The following is a 21106-nucleotide window of genomic DNA, read 5'->3' on the forward strand; positions in this document are numbered from 1 at the left end:
CACAGTAACCTCCACCACTGTGTCTAGTAACTGGTTGAAATGGCTTTTCCACTGGCACGGTATGAGATCATGATAACATAAAGATATTCTGAGAGAATATTCATAATCTCTGGAAGGCTTGATATCACCAAAGCTATTACTGTTCTATTGTTCCATAACCTTCTGTCAAATCAATCAGCATCATTCGTTTAAATCAATCGTACGTGAATTATAAAAAATAATAAGAATAAAAATTTGGTGGACATAAGAGGAAAACACTAAAGCAAAAACAAAATGTGGCACTGTTGGTTTAATCAATTTTTATATTGAAATAATTACTTTTTCATGTTGGACACTGCAAAACATATATTAGCTTAATAAGCCACACCCATAGTGATGGAATGTTTTAGCTGTTCTCTATCAACATTTTTTATAGAAATCGTTCGAGCCCTGGATGCTGATTGGCTGAAAGCCGTGGTATATGAGACAATATAACATTGGCATGATGCAAATCTACTTGTTTACTGTTCTAATTATGTTGGTAACCAGTTTATAATAGCTATAAGGCACCTCGGGGGTTAATGGTGTATCACCAATATATCACGGCTATGGGCTGTATCCAGGCACTTCGTGTTGCGTTGTGCGCAAGAACAGCCCTTAGCCATGGTATATTGACCATATACCACACCCCCTCATGCCTTATTGCTTAAATATCCCACCGCTCCGTGATTGGTCCCTCGCCCAGTCGATAACATCATCAGGGATCATTAGATATCATAATAGGCCAATTAGGGGTCCAGGATTTTATGGCTGGCTCTTGAAGTCGGGGTCCGTCAGAACTTCAATGGGACGGTGCCTAAATACAAGGCTTTGATAGTGGTACCAATACCCCTCTACCCAGGGGGCCCAGGGATTTATGATTACTTCCTTGTGTGCCCCCTTGTGTTATCTAATCGAACATGGACTGTGTGTGTGTGTGCATGCGTAGGGGGTACAGGGACTTTAATGACCCAGAGGGAGGGGACCTGTAATTTAGAAGAACACATCTCACCCAGATTGTTCCACATGTGGTAAATTACCACAAAAGGGTCCGGAAAAGCAATAACCTGGCTAATTAATTTATAATGGGCAGATTTAGACAAAAAAGGAAACACTTGTGGACAGCTGTTTCACAGGACACGTGCAACTACAGCATGTGGCGAAAAATACATACAGATAGAAGCAGCAAAATAGTAAATATATTTCAATTTCTGTGATTTGGAAAAGCAACTTTTTCCCTCTTATGGGGAGTCTCTTAGTTCCCACAGTAGTTCTGTCAGAAGCCACAGCCTACAACCTGGTCCATGTGTCCCAACTCCCCCAGCCAGACATTAGGAGAAGGAGAGTCCTATTCAATCATGGAGGATCGCTTTATGAAAAGTCACCAAGCCACAGATGGAAATGAGTGAAGTAGTCCCAAACTGGTTACCCATGATTAAACAGGCCCTGCTTTTCATCTTCCAAAGGCCTTTGAACTTTGCTTCTGTCAATATCTTTTAATGTCCTTTCCAGGCTGTATGTCTGTCTCTGAGGCTCAGAGAGGCTCTGTGAAGCTTTTCAGTACCTCTCAGGAGTTCCCTAACCCCAGTTAATGGGTATAGCCTCCTGCCTCTATCCCCCGTCTCTACCGTCAAGAGATATGTTTTCAACAAAAGGATTAACCAAGGGTGTAGGCCAGCCCATTCCAATCCCTGTACTCTATCTTCTCTATCCTCTGTCCTAACCAATCATATCCATGGCTTGGACATTTTAGTAGGTTAGTGCTGGATCAGGTTGACTGGGATCACATTAGCTTCAACACCATCTGACACACATCCTCTACAAACAACATTATGGCACAGTCTGAGTCTGCCTGTGTCTACGACTCGGACAGAGGGATGGGGTTTGGACAGTCTGCTTAAAATAGTGATGAGCTGATGAATGATTTACTGTCATTGATGTTTTTCAACTCCCTCCTCTCATTGAGATCATTGAGTTATGTAATTTCCCCTCATTACTCTCTCTCGCTCTCTCTCTCTCTCTCTCTCTCTCTCTCTCTCTCTCTCTCTCTCTCTCTCTCTCTCTCTCTCTCTCTCTCTCGTTTCACTGTAGCCTCTGTGCTACTCTGTTTGGCTTGGCTAGCTGGTTACAGTGGGATAGGGGTGAGAAAAGAGGGAGGGAGAGAGAGCAGGAAAAAACAAGAGAAAGTGAAAGTATTTCTTTGAGCACTAAGGCTTGCTGACAGACCATACCAAGCCAGGCCATAAATAATGTACTGTAATAAGGCTCTGTGTTCCTTCACCTTGATAAAGCTGTCCGAGTGGACTGGGCAAGGTCAGGAGGGGACAGCTGTAGCCACGTCAAATTATTTCACAGGCCTATTGATACGATTTATCACTACCCGTTAACCATACACACAGGCAGCACCTACACACTGATGAAAGGCAGGTGGGTCACACAAACACTGACTTCATCCTCCTCAGTATTCCTCTGAAGTGTTGGATATTCCTATGTGAAAGACTTGTGGGCCGTTATAGGGAAACAATCTTAGATAATCATTGTTGCAAATTAGCTATTATTAGTTATAATTTCATGTGATGTTCCTACTCAACACATTCACTGTTTACTAAAAACATTGTCTCAGCGTATGTTACCATGGTTACAGTCATACAATTTAATTTCACTCTGCATTCACATCAACACCATTCCTCCACACCCTTTAAAGTATCCATACCATTATTGAACATTTATTTATTTAGAGAAAAAACAGTGATCATAGACTACATGACCAAAAGTATATGGACACCTCCTCATCGAACAGCTCATTCCAAAATCATGGGCATTAAGATGAGTTGGTCCCCCCCCCCCCTTGCTATAACAGCCTCCCCTCCTCTGGGAAGGCTTCCCACTAGATGTTGGAACATGGCTGCAGGGGCTTCCATTCAGCCACAAGAGCATTAATGAGGACGGACACTGATGTTGGGCGATTAGGTCGGGCTCGCAGTCGGCATTCCAATTCACCCCAAAGGTGTTTGATGGGGTTGAGGTCAGGGCTCTGTGCTGGCCAGTCAAGTTCTTCCACACCAATCTCAACAAACCATTTCTGTATGGATATCGCTTTGTGCACGGGCGCATTGTCATGATGAAACAGAAAAGGGCCTTCCCCAAACTGTTGTCACAAAGTTGGAAGCACAGAATCATCTAGAATGTCATTGTATGCTGTAGCTTTAAGATTTTCCTTCACTGGACGGGGGCCTAGCCCGAACCATGAAAAACAGCCCAAGACCATTATTCCTCCTCCTCCACCAAACTTTACAGTTGGCACTATGCGTTGGGGAAGGTAGCGTTCTCCTGACAGCCACCAAACCCAGATTAGTCCATCAGACTGCCAGATGGTGAAGCGTGATTCATACGTCCAGAGAACGTGTTTTCACTGCCCCAGAGTCCAATGGCGACGAGCTTTACACCACTCAAGTCAACGCTTGGCATTGCGTATGGTGATCTTAGGCTTGTGTGCGGCTGCTCAGCCATGGAAATCCATTTCATGAAGCTCCCGACGAACAGTTCTTGTGCTGACGTTGTTTCCAGAGGCAGTTTGGAACTCGGATGTAAGTGTTGCAATTGAGAATAGACCATTTATACACGCTACGCACGTCATCACTCAGTGGTCCCATTCTGTGAGCTTGTCTTGCCTACCACTTCACGGCTGAGCCGTTGTTGCTCCTAGATGTTTCCATTTCACAATAACAGCACTTTCAGTTGACCGGGGCAGCTCTAGCAGGGCAGACATTTTAGGAACTGACTTGTTGGAAAGGTGGCATCCTATGACAGTGCCACTTTGAACGTCACTGAGCTCTTCAGTAAGGCCATTCTACTGTCAATGTTTGTCTATGGAGATTGCATGGCAATGTGCTCGATTTTATAAACTTGTCAGCAATGGGTGTGGCTGATATAGCTGAATCCACTAATTTGAAGACGGTCCACATACTTTTGTATATATCATGTATATCCATTCAGATTCTGTATAATGATAGGCTTATTTTGCGTACAGTGAAAACACCCCACAGAGAAAAAAGCAGATGAGAATTTTGGAATTGTGATAAAACTGTGACTTTACCAACACTGAGTCTGTACTTGTATGTCTATGTGCCCTGAGTCTGTGCTTGTATGTGTATATACATTACAGGTCAAAGGTTTGGACACACCTACTCATTCAAGTTTTTTTTTTATTTGTACTATTTTCTACATTGTAGAATAATAGTGAAGACATCACAACTATGAAATAACACATGTGAAATCATGTACTAACCAAAACGTGTTAAAAACATTTAAATATATTTTATATTTGAGATTCTTCAAAGTAGCCACCCTTTGCCTTGATGACAGCTTTGCACTCTCTTGGCATTCTCTCAACCAGCTTCACCACGAATGCATTTCATTTAACAGGTGTGCCTTGATTGTGGAATTTCTTTCCTTCTTAATGCATTTGAGCCAATCAGTTGTGTTGTGACAAGGTAAGGTTGGTATACAGAATATAGCCCCATTGGATAAAAGACCAAGTCTCTATAATGGCAAGAACAGCTTAAGTAAGCAAAGAGAAACAACAGTCCATCATTACTATAAGACATGAAGGTCAGTATATCCAGAAAATCTGAAAAACTTTTAAAGTTTCTTCAAGTGCAGTCGCAAAAACCATCAAGCGCTATGATAAAACTGGCTCTTATGAGGACCGCCACAGGAAAGGAAGACCAAGAGTTACCTCTACTGCAGAGGATAGTTTCATTAGAGTCAATTGCACCTCAGATTGCAGACCAAATAAATGCTTCACAGAGTTCAAGTAACAGACACATCTCAACATCAACTGTTCAGAGGAGACTGTGTGAATCAGGCCTTCATGGTCGAATTGGAGGAAAGAAACCACTACTAAAGGACACTAATAAGAAGAAGAGGCTTGCTTGGGTCAAGAACCATGAGCAATGGACATTAGACCTTTAGAAATCTGTCCTTTGGTCTGATGAGTCCAAATTTGAGATTTTTGGTTCCAACTGCCATTTCTTTGTGAAACGCAGAGTAGGTGAATGGATGATCTCTGCATGTGTGGTTCCTACCGTGAAGCATGGAGAAGGAGGTGTGATGGTGTGGGGGTGCTTTACTGGTGACACTGTCAGTGATTTATGTAGAATTCAAGGCACACTTAACCAGCATGGCTACCACACCATTCTGCAACACTACGCCATCCCATCTGGTTTGGGCTTAGTGGAACTATCATTTGTTTTTCAACAGGACAATGACTCAACACACCTCCAGGCTGTGTAAGGACTATTTGACCAAGGAGAGTGATGGAGTGCTGCATCAGATGACCTGGCCTCCACAATCAACCGACCTCAACCCAATTGAGATGGTTTGGGATGAGTTGGACCACAGAATGACAGAAAAGCAGCCAACAAGTGCTCAGCATATGTGGGAACTGCTTCAAAACTGTTGGAAAAGCATTCCTCAGGAAGCTGGTTGAGAGAATGCAGAGTGTGCAAAGCTGTCATCCAGGCAAAGGTTGGCTACTTTGAAGAAACTTAAATATAAAACTATTTTGATTTGTTTGGTTACTACATTTTTTAAATTTTTATTATTTTACCTTTATTTAACTAGGCAAGTCAGTTAAGAACAAATTCTTATTTTCAATGACGGCCTATTCCATATGTGTTATTTCATCATTTTGATGTCTTCACTATTATTCTGTAATGTAGAAAATGTAAAAATAAAGAAAACCCTTGAATGAGTAGGTGTGTCCAACATTTTACCTGTACTGTATATATACAGGTAAATGCCAAAATAAAGGTAACACCAGCATAAAGTGTCTTAAGGGTGTTGGGCCACCACGATCCACAAGAACAGCTTCAATGTGCCTTGGCATAGGTTCTACTATTGGAGGGATTCGACACCATTCTTTCATGAGAAATTCCATAATTTGGTGTTTGTTGATGTTGGTGAAAAACGCTGTCTCATATGCCCCTCCAGAATCTCCCATAAGTGACTGAGATGGCCATGGCATATGGTTTGCACTGTTTTCACGCTCATCAAACCATTCAGTGACCACTCGTGCACTGTGGATGGGGGCATTGTCATCCTCTAGGGGCATTACCATGGTAGCCAAAATAATGGCTGCCCAGCATTTTTATACATGACCCTAAGCATGATGGGATGTTAATTGCTTAATTAACACAAGAACCACACCTGTGTGGAAGCATGCTGCTTTCAATATACTTTGTATCCCTCGTTCACTTGTGTTTCCATGATTTTGGCAGTTACCTATATGTGAAGTGCCCTTTCAGCTTGGCATGGAGGGCAGGCACCAGGTGGGCAGTGCCTACCTACCCTCCCTCTTCTTCTCCTGGGCATCCTGTACAGTCTCTTGTATCCATTCACACAGTGGATGCTTTGTATAAAGCTTATGTTGAAGAAGTGTTATCATGAATTATCACATGTCAGCACAGACAATAGTCCCCTATTCAGATAGGACTCACAGTCAGTCACACCTGCATTGTGCATTTCATCATCATCATCATCATCATCATCATCATCATCATCATCATCATCATCATCATCATCATCATCATCATCATCATCATTATCATTATCATCATCATCATCATCATCGTTGTTGCACAACGTGAGAGAAAGAGGTGAATCCATTCCATGACATCATCTCTTGGCGCCGACTCAAAGGCTTCCTGCCCGCGATTATGATGTCACTAACAGAGAGCAGCACCTGATCCAAGTGAGAGACCTGCAGATGTGCCTATTCTCTGTCTGTTTTTAAAAATGGCCCCCGTGTCTGAGCCTGCTCCTATCTGTGTGACCCCGCATGTAGGAACCATTGAACTCAAAGAACACTTTAGGCTGTGTTTTTATCATGACACGTTATATTATACATCATTACACATTCACTGTTAACGCTTAACGCTGTCTCAGTGTATTCTACCAGGGTTATACTCATACAATTTCAAGTCCCCTCTCCATTCATATCAACCCCTCCCCTATTTGTCTACTCCCCCCCCCCACTACTTCCATCCCTTCCCCTCCTTTGCAGTATCCATACAGTAACAGGAAACCCATTGAAAAATAATTTATTTCGGAAATGTATCGTGATCATATATCCATTCAGATTCAGTATAATGATAGGCTTATTTTGCGTACAGTGAAAACACCCCACAGAGAAAAAAGCAGATGAGAATTTTGGAATTATGATAAAACTGTGACTTTACCAACACTGAGTCTGTACTTGTATGTATGTGACTTTTCAGCTGGCCATGGAGGGCAGGCACCAGGTGGGCAGTGCCTACCTGCCCTCCCTCTTCTTCTCCTGGGAATCCTGTACAGTCTCTTGTATCCAGACACACAGTGGATAATGCTAATGTTGAAGAAGTGTTATCATCAATAATCACACATCAGCACAGACAATAGTCTCATATTCAAGGAGGACTTACAGTCAGTCACACCTGCATTGTGCCTTTCGCTCATCATCATCTTCATCCTCATCATCATCATTGTTACACAACGTGAGAGAGAGAGGTGAATCCATTCGATGACATCTCTTTGCGCGAGCTCAAAGACTTCCCATGATGATGTCACTGACAGAGAGCAGCACCTGAGCCAAATGAGAGAGATCCCAAAGGGCCTGGAGATGAAGAGCTCCAGAAACTGCTTCTCCAATAGAAATCCCCTGAGCCTGCTACTCTCTGTGTGCCCACATGTAGGAACCATTGAACACTTAAGATGCTGGCTGTGTTTTTATAACTTCCACTCTTTATAGTTTGAGCGGGACAATGTCACTGTCTGATGTTGTTGTGGACCACTGGGCATGTGCGGTGGCGGTCTGTTGATGAGGGTTGTGAGTGAGTCGTGACTCCACAGGGTAGGTTAGGTCATCAGGGTAGGTAGAGCTTTTAGATGTCTTCCCACCCACCACCTGTCAGATCAAGGGAAGGTTCATAGTGGCTGATGAGCCCCTGTAGTAGTAATAACATTTGGGATGTGCACTATTTTATGCACTATTTATTTATGTAGGGAATTGGTTGTCATTTGTGCCGCAGACCCGGTAAGGTCCCATTCAGCAGTCTGTATTCTTAAGTGGTGTCAGATCTCACAATAACTATGTTATAATTAGGGATTAACACAGGAATCCGGGATCCCAGGATTTCCTGACCAAGCTCCTTCCCGATTCACGAGAAGAAAAATTACGATCACTGGAACAATAATATATAATTTCTTTGGAAGAATACAAAATACTCATGTGCGAATATCTGCATGAAATGGATTTTAACTATCCAACTTCATTCACACATTAGTCTAGGGATCACAACACAAGCAGCCTACCAATTTAGTCTACTCAACACAAGTCCCCAATAAATGCCTTTTAATTTTTAACGGGCATTGTTGACTATCATGAAACTGTAGCAGGCTACACGCGACCTCTCAACGTAGTTATGGTAGGCAGTCTCCATCTCACATTCACAAATCTCCTAACTTTAGCTGTGTGGCACTGGCAGAAGCTCCAAAATATAAACTGCTTCTCACGGTTAACAAAACGACTGATACATTGTTTCTGCAATAGCGCTCAAGAGGAAATAGACATTTGCAACGTTATCCCATGATGTTACACTAACAAAAGCGAGGTCACTGGCTTTAAAGTCAGATTTACGGGCAATTTATAAACTGCGGCTCCGTCCATGGTGCTGAATCTCCGCCGCTATTGCGGCCATTTGCTTATCTGTTTGTTTAGTGCAGCATCAGATATGTTCCCTGAGACCAAGTCACCACAATAAGCAGATTACCATGAAGTAAAAACAGCCACAACCTTCCTGCAATCCACTGATAGCCAGGTGCAAGGGGAGAGGGAAGAAACAACAAGCTGGCTGAAATATTTCAGTAAATGGTAGGCTAAAATGAATATAATTTTCACGAGGCTGTATAAGCTCATAACATTTTTACCAGAAGGCCAAAAGTGCTTCATTGGCCTATATTACAACTAAAATACAGTGTCAAACAGTATGTGAAACCTTTAGAATTACCTGGATAAATTGGTCATTCATCTAAGTCACGGCAATAGACAAACACTGTGTGCTTAATCTAATAGCATACAAATGATTGTATTTTTCTTGTCAATATTGAATACATCATGTAAACTTTCACAGTGTAGGTTGGAAAAAAGTATGTGAACCCTGAGGCTAATGACTTCACCAAAAGCTAATTGGATTCAGGAGTCAGCTAACCTGGAGTCCAATCAATGAGATGAGATTGGAGATGTAGGTTAGAGCTGCCTTGCCCTATAAAAATGTGAGTTTGCTATTCACAAGAAGCATTGCCTGATGTGAACCATGCCTTGAACAAAAGAGATCTCAGAAGACCTAAGATTAAGAATTGTTGACTTGCATAAAGCTGGAAAGGGTTACAAAAGTATCTCTGAAAGCCTTGACGTTCATCAGTTCACGGTAAGACAAATTGTCTATAAATGGAGAAAGTTCCGCATTGTTGCTACTCTCCCTATTTGTAGCCGTCCTGCAAATATGACTGCAAGAGCACAGCGCAGAATGCTCAATGAGGTTAAGAATAATTCTAGTGTCAGCTAAAGACTTACAGAAGTCTCTGGAACATGCTAACATCTCTGTTGACGAGTCTACGATACATATAACACCAAACAAGAATGTGTTCATGGGAGGACACCACGAAAGAAGCCAGAAGAAAATAAGCTTTCTGGAGTGGCCCAGTCAGAGTCCTGACCTCAACTCAAATGAGATTCTGTGGCATGACCTCAAGAGAGCGGTTCACATCAGACATCCCAAGAATATTGCTGAACTGAAACAGTTTTGTGAAGAGGAATGGTCCAAGATGTCTTCTGACCGTTGTGCCGGTCTGATCCTTCTGAACTACAGAAAACGTTTGGTTGGGGTTATTTTTACCAAAGGATGTTATTGTTTACACAGTGTCTTAAAAAAGACGTTAAAACATGTAATTGTTTGTGTGTTATTAGTTTAAGCAGGCTGTGTTTGTCTATTGTTGTGATTTAAATGAAGATCAGATCAAATGTTAAGACCAATTTATGCAGAAATCCAGGTAATTCCAAAGGGTTCACATACTTAGTGTATTGACTGAGAACTTGTTTAATTGCAACAAATACAACAAGTAACTGTTAGATTCCTGTGTATATTTATCAATTTACAGTGGTATAACTCTGTCTGATTTTTTTTGCTGGTAATATATGCTTTAAAATAGCATTTCCGGTTTGAACGGGAATAACAGGATTCCCGGGAAGGGCTTGTTATTTTGTCGGGAAGGAAAAGTGGTAGATTTTACGGAAAATATTAATCCCTATTTATAATCAATCAATGCATGTCTGATACACTGAAGGACATTGAAAAACAAAACTTGAAGACCAACCTGAACATTTTCTCTTTAGACATATAGTACATTTCACATCTCCTCCCTGGCCAGGTGACCGGGCCCTTGTATAGTACGTACAGCACAGAGGCACAGAGATGTGACTTGCCTGTGACATCGAAATGCTGTCAGACTCAATTGTGCATGTGCTATAGGCTATGCCACGCTAGAGAGCTGATTCCAAGGAGGGTCATGGTTCATAGATCTTTGGGCAGAGGTCACTAACATGTCTCACATGAAGACAGAAACTTCCTTTGGCCAAATTGGACAGGCCCCGGCATCTCAAAACCGCCAGAATAATGGTGGGCTCATTTCGGCCTCAATTCCCCCCCTCCTCGTTTTTTCACTTTCATCACTTTGTCCTTTCTATACCCTGTGCCTCTCTCTATCATTCAAATTCGCTAGTATGGCTCCATTTTGGGATCCCACTTGGTGCTTGTTATCCGAGTGTGGATCGATGCCATGACACTTTTATCGTCTTCTAGATATTTTTTTACAAGAATATCTTGACTTTTTACAGAACCTAACTAGATTATTCTCTTGTTGAATGTGTGTAGAAGTGTAACAATGAAAAATAAAAATAAATAATATTTAAAAAAAAAACTCATGCAACTTGATCAAGCAGCAATACTAACAGAAAAGCGAATAGATACTATCATGTTCTAAGGAGCTGTCTCAGTAGCTGTCGTCATTAAAAAATGAAAATAAAACTATACCAGCACACGCACACAAGAGGAAAAAAGTACTGAAAGAAAGTATGTAACTTCTGTCCTGTCTATACAGTATGTTCGTTAAAACATAACTCAGCAATAAAAAGAAAATAGAAATACAAGCAATAATTGTTTTGAATAACACCAGCCATAACAGAAAGCAAAATGAAAATGATAGACTTTGAGGGTTTGTTTGTTGTGTGTTTTGTGTTTACTCTCTAAACAAACACACATTGGGCGGCGGGGTGGGCTTTGTTTTCAGGGAGCACGGATCCCTCTCTTTGCATCAAACGAAGGAAGAGAACCCGGCAATTGGGGCCCGAGATCCAGGGGCGGGGCTGGGGCTGCTGGGGGGCCAGTAGGACAGGGTGTTGGAGTGGCTGGAGGGGGTGGAGGTGGAGAGCTGCTGAGAGGGGGTGGGAGTCCGGCTGCCTTTAGGCCTGAAGAGACTACCTTGGCCCTGGGGTGGGAGGCCCTGGGGTTGGCCCTGGGCTTGACCCTGGGTCTGGAGCTTAAGCGGAGGGGTGGTGGAGGTGAGCTGGGGTGGCAATGGGGGCAGGGGTGGTGGCGGGGCGCAGGGCTCTGGATCGCCCGACTCTGACTCAGTGTAGCTGTAGGCTTGAGCCCTGGAAATGCCTTTCTGTTGGCGGCGCCAGGAGTTGTAGTAGGTTGGGTCACTGATGTAGTGGCTCACGAAAGAGTGGGTCTTCTGTCTGTTCTGGTCCACCTCATACTCACTGTCACTGCCCTGAGAGGGGAGAGGGGGAGAGGGAAGGGGGAGAGGAGTGGGGGTGATGGGACAGGGGGAGGGAGAGAGCAAGAGAGGAGTTATTATCAGAATACTAGCACATACAATGCCTTCAGAAATAATTCAAACCCCTTGACTTTTTCCACATTTTGTTGTGTTACGAAGTGGAATTAAAATATTTTAATTGTCTTTTTTTCCGTCAACGATCTACACTGTCAAATGTCAAAGTGGAATTAAAATTACAATATCATTTTTAAATGGAAAATAAAACACGAATATATTTTGATTAGATGAGTATTCAACACCCTGAATCAATACATGTTAGAATCACCTTTGGCAGTGATTACAGCAACGTCTTTCTTTGCCCATGATTAAAAAAATCATTCAAGCTTTGTCAAGTATTGTCATAGATTTTCAAGCGAATTTAAGTCAAAACTGTAACTAGGCCACTCAGGAACATTCAATGTCGTCTTGGTATGTAAATCCATTGTATATTACCTTTTGGCTTTGTGTTTTAGGTTATAGTCCTGCTGAAAGGTTGATTTATCTCCCAGTGTCTGTTGGAAAGCAGACTGAACCAGGTTTTGCTCTAGGACATTGCCTGTGCTCAGCTCTATGCCATTTATTTGTATCCTAAAAAACTCCCTAGACCTTGTGGATGACAAGCATACCCATAACATGATGCAACCACCACCATCCTTCAAAATGTGTATTGTTTGGATTTTCCCCAAACATAATGCTTTGTATTCAGGACTAAAAGTACATTCCTTTGACACATTTTTTTGCAGTATTACTTTAGTGCCTTATTGCAAATAGGATGCATGTTTTGGAATATTTTTTATTCTGTATAGGCTTCCTTCTTTTCACTGCATCATTTAGGTTAGTAATGTGGAGTAACTACAATGTTGTTAATCCATCCTCAGTTTTCTCCTACCACAGCCATTTAACTATGTAACTGGTTTAAAATCACCATTGGCGGGTCTCCCGAGTGGCACAGCGGTCTAAGGCACTGCATCCCAGTGCTAGAGGCATCACTACAGACCGGTTTTCGATCCCGGGCTGTATCACAACTGTCTGTGATCGGGAGTCCCATAGGACGGTGCACAATTGGCCCAGGGTCGTCCAGGTTAGGGGAGGGTTTGGCCGGGGGCTTTACTTGGCTCATCTCGCTCTAGCGACTCCTTGTGGAAGGCCGGGCACCTGCAGGCTGGTCTTGGTTGTTAGGTGAACAGTGTTTCCTACGACACACTGGTGCGGCTGGCTTCTGGGTTAAGCGGGCAGGTGCTTAGCAGGTCATGTTTCAGAGGATGCATGAATCGACCTTCGCCTCCCGAGCCCGTTGGGGAGTTGTAGCGATGAGACAAGAACGAAATTGGGGAGAAAAATAAATAATAATAATAATCACCATTGGCCTTGTGGTGAAATATCTGGGCGGTTTCCTTCCTCTCCATCAACTGAGTTAGGAAGGGCGCCTGTATCTTTAGAGTGACTGGGTGTATTGATACACCATACAAAGTGTAATTAATAACTTCCCCATGCTCAAAGGGGTATTCAATGTCTGCTTTTTTTCCCCTTCTACCCGTCTACCAATAGGTTCCCTTCTTTGCGAGCCACTGGAAAACCTCCCTGGTCTTTGTCGTTGAAGTGGTGCTTGAAATTGACAAGCTCAACTGAGGGACATTACAGATACAGTGCATTTGGAAAATAATCAGACCCCTTGACTTATTCCACATTTTGTTACGCTACAGCCATGTTCTAAAATTGATCTACACACAATACCCCATAATGACAAAGCAAAAACAGGTTTTTAGAAATGTTTGCAAATAAAAAAAAATAAAAAACGGAAATATCACATTTACTCAGTATTTTGTTGAAGCACCTTTGGCAGCGATCACAGCCTTGAGTCTTCTGGGGTGTGACGCTACAAGCTTGGCACAACCGTATTTGGGGAGTTTCTCCCATTCTTCTCTGCAGGTCCTGTCAAGCGCTGTCAGGTTGGATGGGAACGTCGCTGCACAGCTATTTTCAGGTCAATGATGTTCGATCGGGTTGAAGTCCAGGCTCTGGTTGGGCCACTCAAGGACATTCAGAGCTTTGTCCAGAAAGTAACTGCTGCGTTGTCTTGGCTGTGTGCTTAGAGTCGTTGTCCTGTTGGAAGGTGAACCTTCGCCCCAGTCTGAGGTCCTGAGCGCTCTAGAGCAGGTTTTCATCAAGGATCTCTCTATACTTTCCTCCATTCATCTTTTCCTTCGATCCATTTAAGAATGATGGAGGCCACTATGTTCTTGGCGACCTTAAATGCTGCAGACAATTTTTGGTACCCAACCCCAGATCTGTGCCTCGACACAATTCTGTCTCGGAGCTCTACGGAAAATTCCTTCGACCTCAGGGCTTGGTTTTTGCTCTGACAACTGTGGGGCCCGTGTGCTTATCCAAATAATGTCCAATCAATTGAATTTACCACAGGTTGTCTCCAATCAAGTCTAATATCAAAGGGTCTGAATAAGCTATTTCTGTTCTGTTTTTTTATACATTTGCAAAAAACAAAAACATTTTGCTTTGTAATAATTGGGTTTTGTGTGTAGATTGGTTAGGATTTTTTTATTTAATACATTTTAGAATAAGGCTGAAATGTAACCAAATGTGCAAAAGGTGAAGAGGTCTGAATACTTTCCGAAGGCACTGCAATTGTATGTGTGGGATATAGAGATTGGGTAGTAATTCAAAAACCATGTTAAACACCAATATTGCACACAGAGTGAGTCCATAAATCGTATTATCTGACTTGTTCAGCAAATGCTTATTGACTCAAGACATTTCAGCTTTTCATTTTTATTAATTTGTACACATTTCAAAAAACATAATTCCACTTTGACATTATGGGCTATTGTGTGTAGACCAGTGACAAAACAAATCTCAATTTAATTCATTTTCAATTCAGGCTGTAATACAACAACATGTGGAAAAAGACAAGGGGTGTGAATACTTTATGATGGCTTTGTATTTCCCTGAGAAGTTAGAGATGTGATAATGTGTGTTATTGGGATGTTCAGAGCAAAGTGTCTTTCGATAACATACACACCCACCACCAAACACCCATGCCCACTGCCCCACACCCACCCACCCGCCCACCCACCAACAAACACCCACGCCCCCACACCCACCCACCCACCCACCCACCCACCCACCCACCACCAAACACACAAGGTTGTCTATGCATGATCATGATTGGAGAGGAAAGTGACTCGTTACTGGACGTGCAGAGTAATGAGATCATTAACACAAGGGTTGATTGACTGGGTTTAACGTTAAATTAACCATCATCACTACAACAGCCACATGTTGAGCTAACATCGACTATGGGCATCCATCATACACAGTACGACACCAGGAAGACACAGGAGAGATACCACAGAGATCCTAGAGGAGTTTAACGGAAGGAGAAGAGAGGAGGAGAGGAAGAGAGGAGCAAGGGGGATGGGGGCTAGGGATAAGTCAGTCTCCTACTACCAGTCTACAGACACACAAGCAGGCAGAAAGCCACATATCCTCACCCAATTCAGTGGAAGCACACGCAGACCACCCGTCCCATACGAGAACACGAGGGCCTCCTATGGGTGACACGGACAAAGACATGTATGGTTTAAAACACCACAGTACAGTATGACGGCCACCATGACACCTCTTTGGTTCAGATCCCTCTTTGGGACCATCATCACCACCACTTTAAGCGCTACACCGGTCAACTCACCTCCTTTAATAACATAATAAAATATGCCATTTAGGAGACACTTTTATCCAACTCAACGTACAGCAGTGTGTGCATCCATTTTCTGGATTGGAAACCACAACCCAGACTGGCAAGCGTCACGCTCTACCAGCTGAGGACCACTTGAGCCTTGTTCTACCAGCCATACCTGACACACACCACCTAAAACTGATCTGACAAGCAAGCCTGTGGCCCCACTCTCCGAGGGTGTCGGGGGAGTTGGGATATGCAAAAAACATATTTCCAATTGACATGCGTGTAATACACACTTGTACGTGTGTGAAATAGGACAACTATAAACACCCACAGAATTATATTATTATTATAGAATGTATTCTGTGAACTTCCTGCCCAACCTTAGGATGTAGGCTGCCACCCAACGTTCCTCTCCATTTCATTCAAACAATCACAACAGTGATTTGAGTATTTCCAATAGGCACATTCTAGTCGCTGAACCCTTCATGTGTCTTTGCTCGAGGCGTGGCCTATGCTCCTTTGTTTCGTGACACCCGACATTCCAGATGAACAAACAAGAAACAACTCTTTTACCACTCTGTGGGGTCTGTTCATGATCACCCAATCGGCCCTAAAGAAAGCTGCCAATCGACCAATCACAGCCAAAGATTGATGAGCTGGTTCACAAAAATGCTATCTCATACCAAAGGCAGTCGCTTTCATCATGTTCAGCTAAAATGCTAAGGCAGCATATAACAAAAGACAGTGTAACAAAGAGTTTTTCTTTTCCATATAGTGTCAGTTTTCAGCAGCCCAGGGATGATGGTGGTGCTGATTCGAGTGATTCAAGTCTCTCTCTCTCTCTCTCTCCTTTTCTTGTGGCAACGGATCACAAATACTGTTTCTGTGATGGCATACTTGTATTTTCAGCCAATAGATGTGTGACTTTATCAAAATTGGATTTGTTTTCAAATTGATACATACATTTGGCAGGAGGTTAGGAAGTGCAGCTCAGTTTCCACCTCATTTTGTAGGCAGTGTGCCTGTCTTCTCTTGAGGGCCAAGTCTGTCTACGGCGACCTTTCTCAATAGCAAGGCTATGCTCACTGAGTCTGTACGTAGTCAAATTTTGAGTCAGTCACAGTGGTCAGGTATTTTGCCATTGCCGTATTCTCTCTCTCTCTCTCTCTCTCTCTCTCTCTCTCTCTCTCTCTCTCTCTCTCTCTCTCTCTCTCTCTCTCTCTATTAAACTAAATTTAAGGGCTTTATTGGCATTGGGAACATATATTCACACTGCCAAAGTAAGCGAAATAGATAATAAACAGAAGTGAAATAAACAATAAAAAACAGTAAACATTACACTCACAAATGTTCCTCTCTCTCTCTCTTTTACTCACTGCCCCCCCCCCCCAGGGCACTGGCATTGGCCCCTGATGTTCCACAGACAAAGCAGAGAGCACACTCAGGCTCATGCTATTGTACTACTGCACCTGTGTTACACATGGCCACGCTCATATTCCATCCTCCCCTGCCCCGCCACATCATCGCCCCCCAATACCCCACCTCTCATCATCCACTACAGCTTTCATGCCAAACTACTATATTAATGTATGTCAAAAGAATTTAGAACAGCCAGAGGAGCTGACGACAGCGATAAATCACAGTAAAAGGCCACGGCTATCTGATTCCTAGAAAAATCCCCCTCCTCCTCTGTGCTTTCTTTCTCCTCTTCTTTTCTTTCTACAGTGAATCAAAAACAGATATTGCATACAGAAAAGTCCTCAGCTTTTAACCACTTCAGTAGAGGGGGATGCTTAAAATATAGCACACTGTTTAACAGTTTCCCAACTTAATTTGTGTTGCTTAGCGAATAAATCTTGTGGTAGTATCATTAGTTACATTAACATTTTTCTCTCTAGTGAGGAAATTCCCGATAAAAAGTTTTGCATCATCCAATGTGAAGTATCAATGGCCTCTGAGTGTTTCGTTATATCATTGTAGCTTCATTGTAAGCACTTCAATCCCACTAGGCAGCGATGGGACCGAATGAAAGGCATTCTTGTCATGCTTCCTCCACTTTCAGCAACACAACAAGAGACAAACAAGCAAAGCAGCCCTCACACTGATCTCAGAACAGATTAAGCCTCTCCAAGTCAAGTGACATTACCTCACTCCAGAAGTATTAGCTAATGCTGTGTCCTGAAATGCTGCTGCTGTGCATGTTTGTGTACAGACTTTGAGCATGGGAAGTTTGTGTTATGTGCATGTGTGTGTGTGTGTGTGTGTGTGTGTGTGTGTGTGTGTGTGTGTGTGTGTGTGTGTGTGTGTGTGTGTGTGTGTGTGTGTGTGTGTGTGTGTGTGTGTGTGTGTGTGTGTGTGTGTGTGTGTGTGTAGCTGGTTGACACACTGGATTGCATCCCACTCCGGCACACCCTCACTAGGGCTTTGGAGTGTGTGGGGAACAGATGTTTCGTTCTCCTGAAATGTTACCATCCACCCTCCCTCTCTTCCACCCTCCCTCCTTTCCCTTCCTCCCTCCCTCCCTCTCTTCCACCCTCCCTCCCTCTCTTCCACCCTCCCTCCCTTTCTTCCACCCTCCCTTCTTTCCCTTCCTCACTCCCTCTCTTCCACCCTCCTTCCTTTCCCTTCCTCATTCCCTCTCTTCCACCCTCCCTCCTTTCCCTTCCTCCCTCCCTCCCTCTCTTCCACCCTCCCTCTCTTTCACCCTCCATTCTTTCCCTTCCTCACTCCCTCTCTTCCACCCTCCCTTCTTTCCCTTCCTCATTCCCTCTCTTCCACCCTCCCTCCTTTCCCTTCCTCATTCCCTCTCTTCCACCCTCCCTCCTTTCCCTTCCTCATTCCCTCTCTTCCACCCTCCCTCCTTTCCCTTCCTCATTCCCTCTCTTCCACCCTCCCTCCTATCCCTTACTCATTCCCTCTCTTCCATCCTCCCTCCTTTCCCTTCCTCATTCCCTCTCTTCCAACCTCCCTCCTTTCCCTTCCTCATTCCCTCTCTTCCACCCTCCCTCCTTTCCCTTCCTCATTCCCTTTCTTCTACCCTCCCTCCTTTCCCTTCCTCATTCCCTCTCTTCCACCCTCCCTTGTTTCCCTTCCTCCCTCCCTCTCTTCCACCCTCCCTTCTTTCCCTTCCTCACTCCCTCTCTTCCACCCTCCCTCTCTTCCACCCTCCCTTCTTTCCCTTCCTCACTCCCTCTCTTCCACCCTCCCTCCTTTCCCTTCCTCACTCCCTCTCTTCCACCCTCCCTCTCTTCCACCCTCCCTCCTTTCCCCTCCTCATTCTCTCCATTCCACATCCTTGTCCAAAAGAAACTAAAGGGTCCTATTGTGGAATCTACACTAAAATAAGATGCGTTAAATTATGCCTTGAGGTGGTACAGCCTGTGAAATGGTGATTCATTCGAACACATTAAAGGCTAATTAGGGGAGATGCTATGAATGGGCCAAGGCTTTAGGCATGCAACTCAGCTCTACACAGTCCCCAGGGGAGTTACCCTTCTAGCTAAGGAAAAGAGAGAGACACCATACCAGCCAGTGGCAGATCCAAGACTGCTCTTTGCATAATTATTATGTTAAGCAACTAGAGTATCTAGAGAGATTAAGACTTCATCTCATTAACATGTGGAATATTTCTGACTGACGTTTTCTTTGGCGGGGGGTGTTTTTCATTTTCACGTTGACAGCAACATAAGGTTGACATTTTATGCTGATGACTGGCTAAAATATGCTGCTGTCGACATCATCTGTATACTTCTGGCCCTTCTTTGTACACTGTGTTAACTAACCTCCAGACGAGCTCCAATGCCATACAACTCTCCTTCCATGGCCTCCAACTGCTCTTAAATGCAAGTAAAACTAAATGCATGCTCTTCAACCGATCGCTGCCCGCAACTGCCCGCCCGTCCAGCAACACTACTCTGGACGGTTCTGACTTAGAATACAGTGGGGCAAAAAAGTATTTAGTCAGCCACCAATTGTGCAAGTTCTCCCACTTAAAAATATGAGAGAGGCCTGTAATTTTCATCATAGGTACACTTCAACTATGACAGACAAAATGAGGGAAAAATTGATTGCGGAATCCCCTAAAATCCAGCTGTACATCATTTGAGACAGGGATTTAGTGTGACTACAGAGTTTTAATCCCCTTCTGAACACACACTGCTGTTGTTTAGGATGTACATATTCATCAGAGAGTACTGACAGATTTGGCTCTGGGCTATTGTCTGAAAATGTAACATTGCTGTCTCAGTATAAATGTCTAACATCAGAAATATATGTAAGGAATAATAGTATTTTATTGTCAAGTATTTCCTCTGTTTCTCTCTCAAGTCAATTCAAAGGGGTGTTATTGGCATGGAAACGTGTTTACATTGCCAAAGCAAGTGAAATACAAAACAAAAGTGAGAAGACACAAAACAGCATTTAATTAATATAATCTTTCTCTATCTTTTTATGTTCTAGCATACTCACATCCTATTCTATTTTTGTTTGGTTCCAGGAAGTGACATCATATGACTTAATAATAGCATTTTAATAATGCTACAGACGAACCCTCGGAGTAGTTCCAGTCAAAACAATCATCTGCGTTGTTATGGGAGACAATCATAACACAGCAGACGTTTTTCAATGTGGTGTCTATGTCTCAGCTCCAGTAACACACAACGTCCATGGGTGGAGAACACAAAGATATGTTCTTTACTCCCCCATGATGAAGCATCACACTGGCTGAGTTTCAAATGGCACTCTATTCCCTCTATAGTGCACTACTTTTGAAATGGGGCAATAAGGCACTACAAAAGGAATAGGGTGCCATTTGGGACGCAGTCATTATCTTCAAACCAACTCCCATCGCCTCAGAGATGAGCTCATTCCCTTCTCTACCGCTGGTCTCTATGCAGAGTGTCACACACACAGACACACAGAGAGACAGTGACACTTGACTGAACAAACCGCCAAAGTCAACACGGTCTCCTGGCTTCTGGAGACTGTTTGTCTTGTCCACGACAACCCTACATTAACTTCTTCTTCTTCCAAATCCCTTCTTAAGAGGAAGACAATAGCCAACTTATACTTGCCACTGGAGGCCCATAGGGCTTAATGGAGACAGCCCCAACCCCAACCCCAACCCAACCCAACCCAACCCAACACTGAACAGAGCTGATAGCCTGGGGTTGTGTGTGTGTGTGTGTGTGTGTGTGTGTGTGTGTGTGTGTGTGTGTGTGTGTGTGTGTGTGTGCGCGCGCGTGTGTGCTTGCGTGTGCGCGCGCGTGTGTGTGTGCGTTCGTGCGCGTGCGTGTGTGTGTGCGTGTGTGTGTGCGTGCGTGCGTGCGTGCTTGCGTGTGTGTGTGTAAGCTAATGGCCTGGAGTTATCAGCTCAATAAAACTTCAAAAGGAGCATCACATTCCTGGTCATCTGGGTGATGATATGCTGTCAGAGGGGATGGCAGGGGAACCGCGGGGCTAAGAGGAACAGGC

At 43.6% G+C, this 21106-nt stretch overlaps 1 protein-coding gene across 7 annotated transcripts in view; it reads right to left on the reverse strand.

Moving 5' to 3' along the window:
• Positions 1–7105: 7105 nt before the first annotated feature.
• Positions 7106–21106, reverse strand: part of sdk2b (sidekick cell adhesion molecule 2b) — a 520366-nt gene continuing 506365 nt past the window's right edge. For 4 of the 7 annotated variants that reach the window (XM_052478026.1, XM_052478023.1, XM_052478022.1 and 1 more), the window contains 2 exons: positions 15444–15500; positions 7106–11889 (listed from right to left, as the gene is read on the reverse strand). In XM_052478026.1, coding sequence (XP_052333986.1) covers positions 11428–11889; positions 15444–15500 — 519 coding nt within the window. In that variant the 3' untranslated portion in view covers positions 7106–11427. The remainder of the gene's footprint in view (positions 11890–15443; positions 15501–21106) is intronic. The other 3 variants (XM_052478027.1, XM_052478025.1, XM_052478024.1) reach the window with 1 other exon arrangement.

The sequence above is a fragment of the Oncorhynchus keta genome, chromosome 24 (assembly GCF_023373465.1).
Source record: "Oncorhynchus keta strain PuntledgeMale-10-30-2019 chromosome 24, Oket_V2, whole genome shotgun sequence".
NCBI lineage: Eukaryota > Metazoa > Chordata > Actinopteri > Salmoniformes > Salmonidae > Oncorhynchus > Oncorhynchus keta.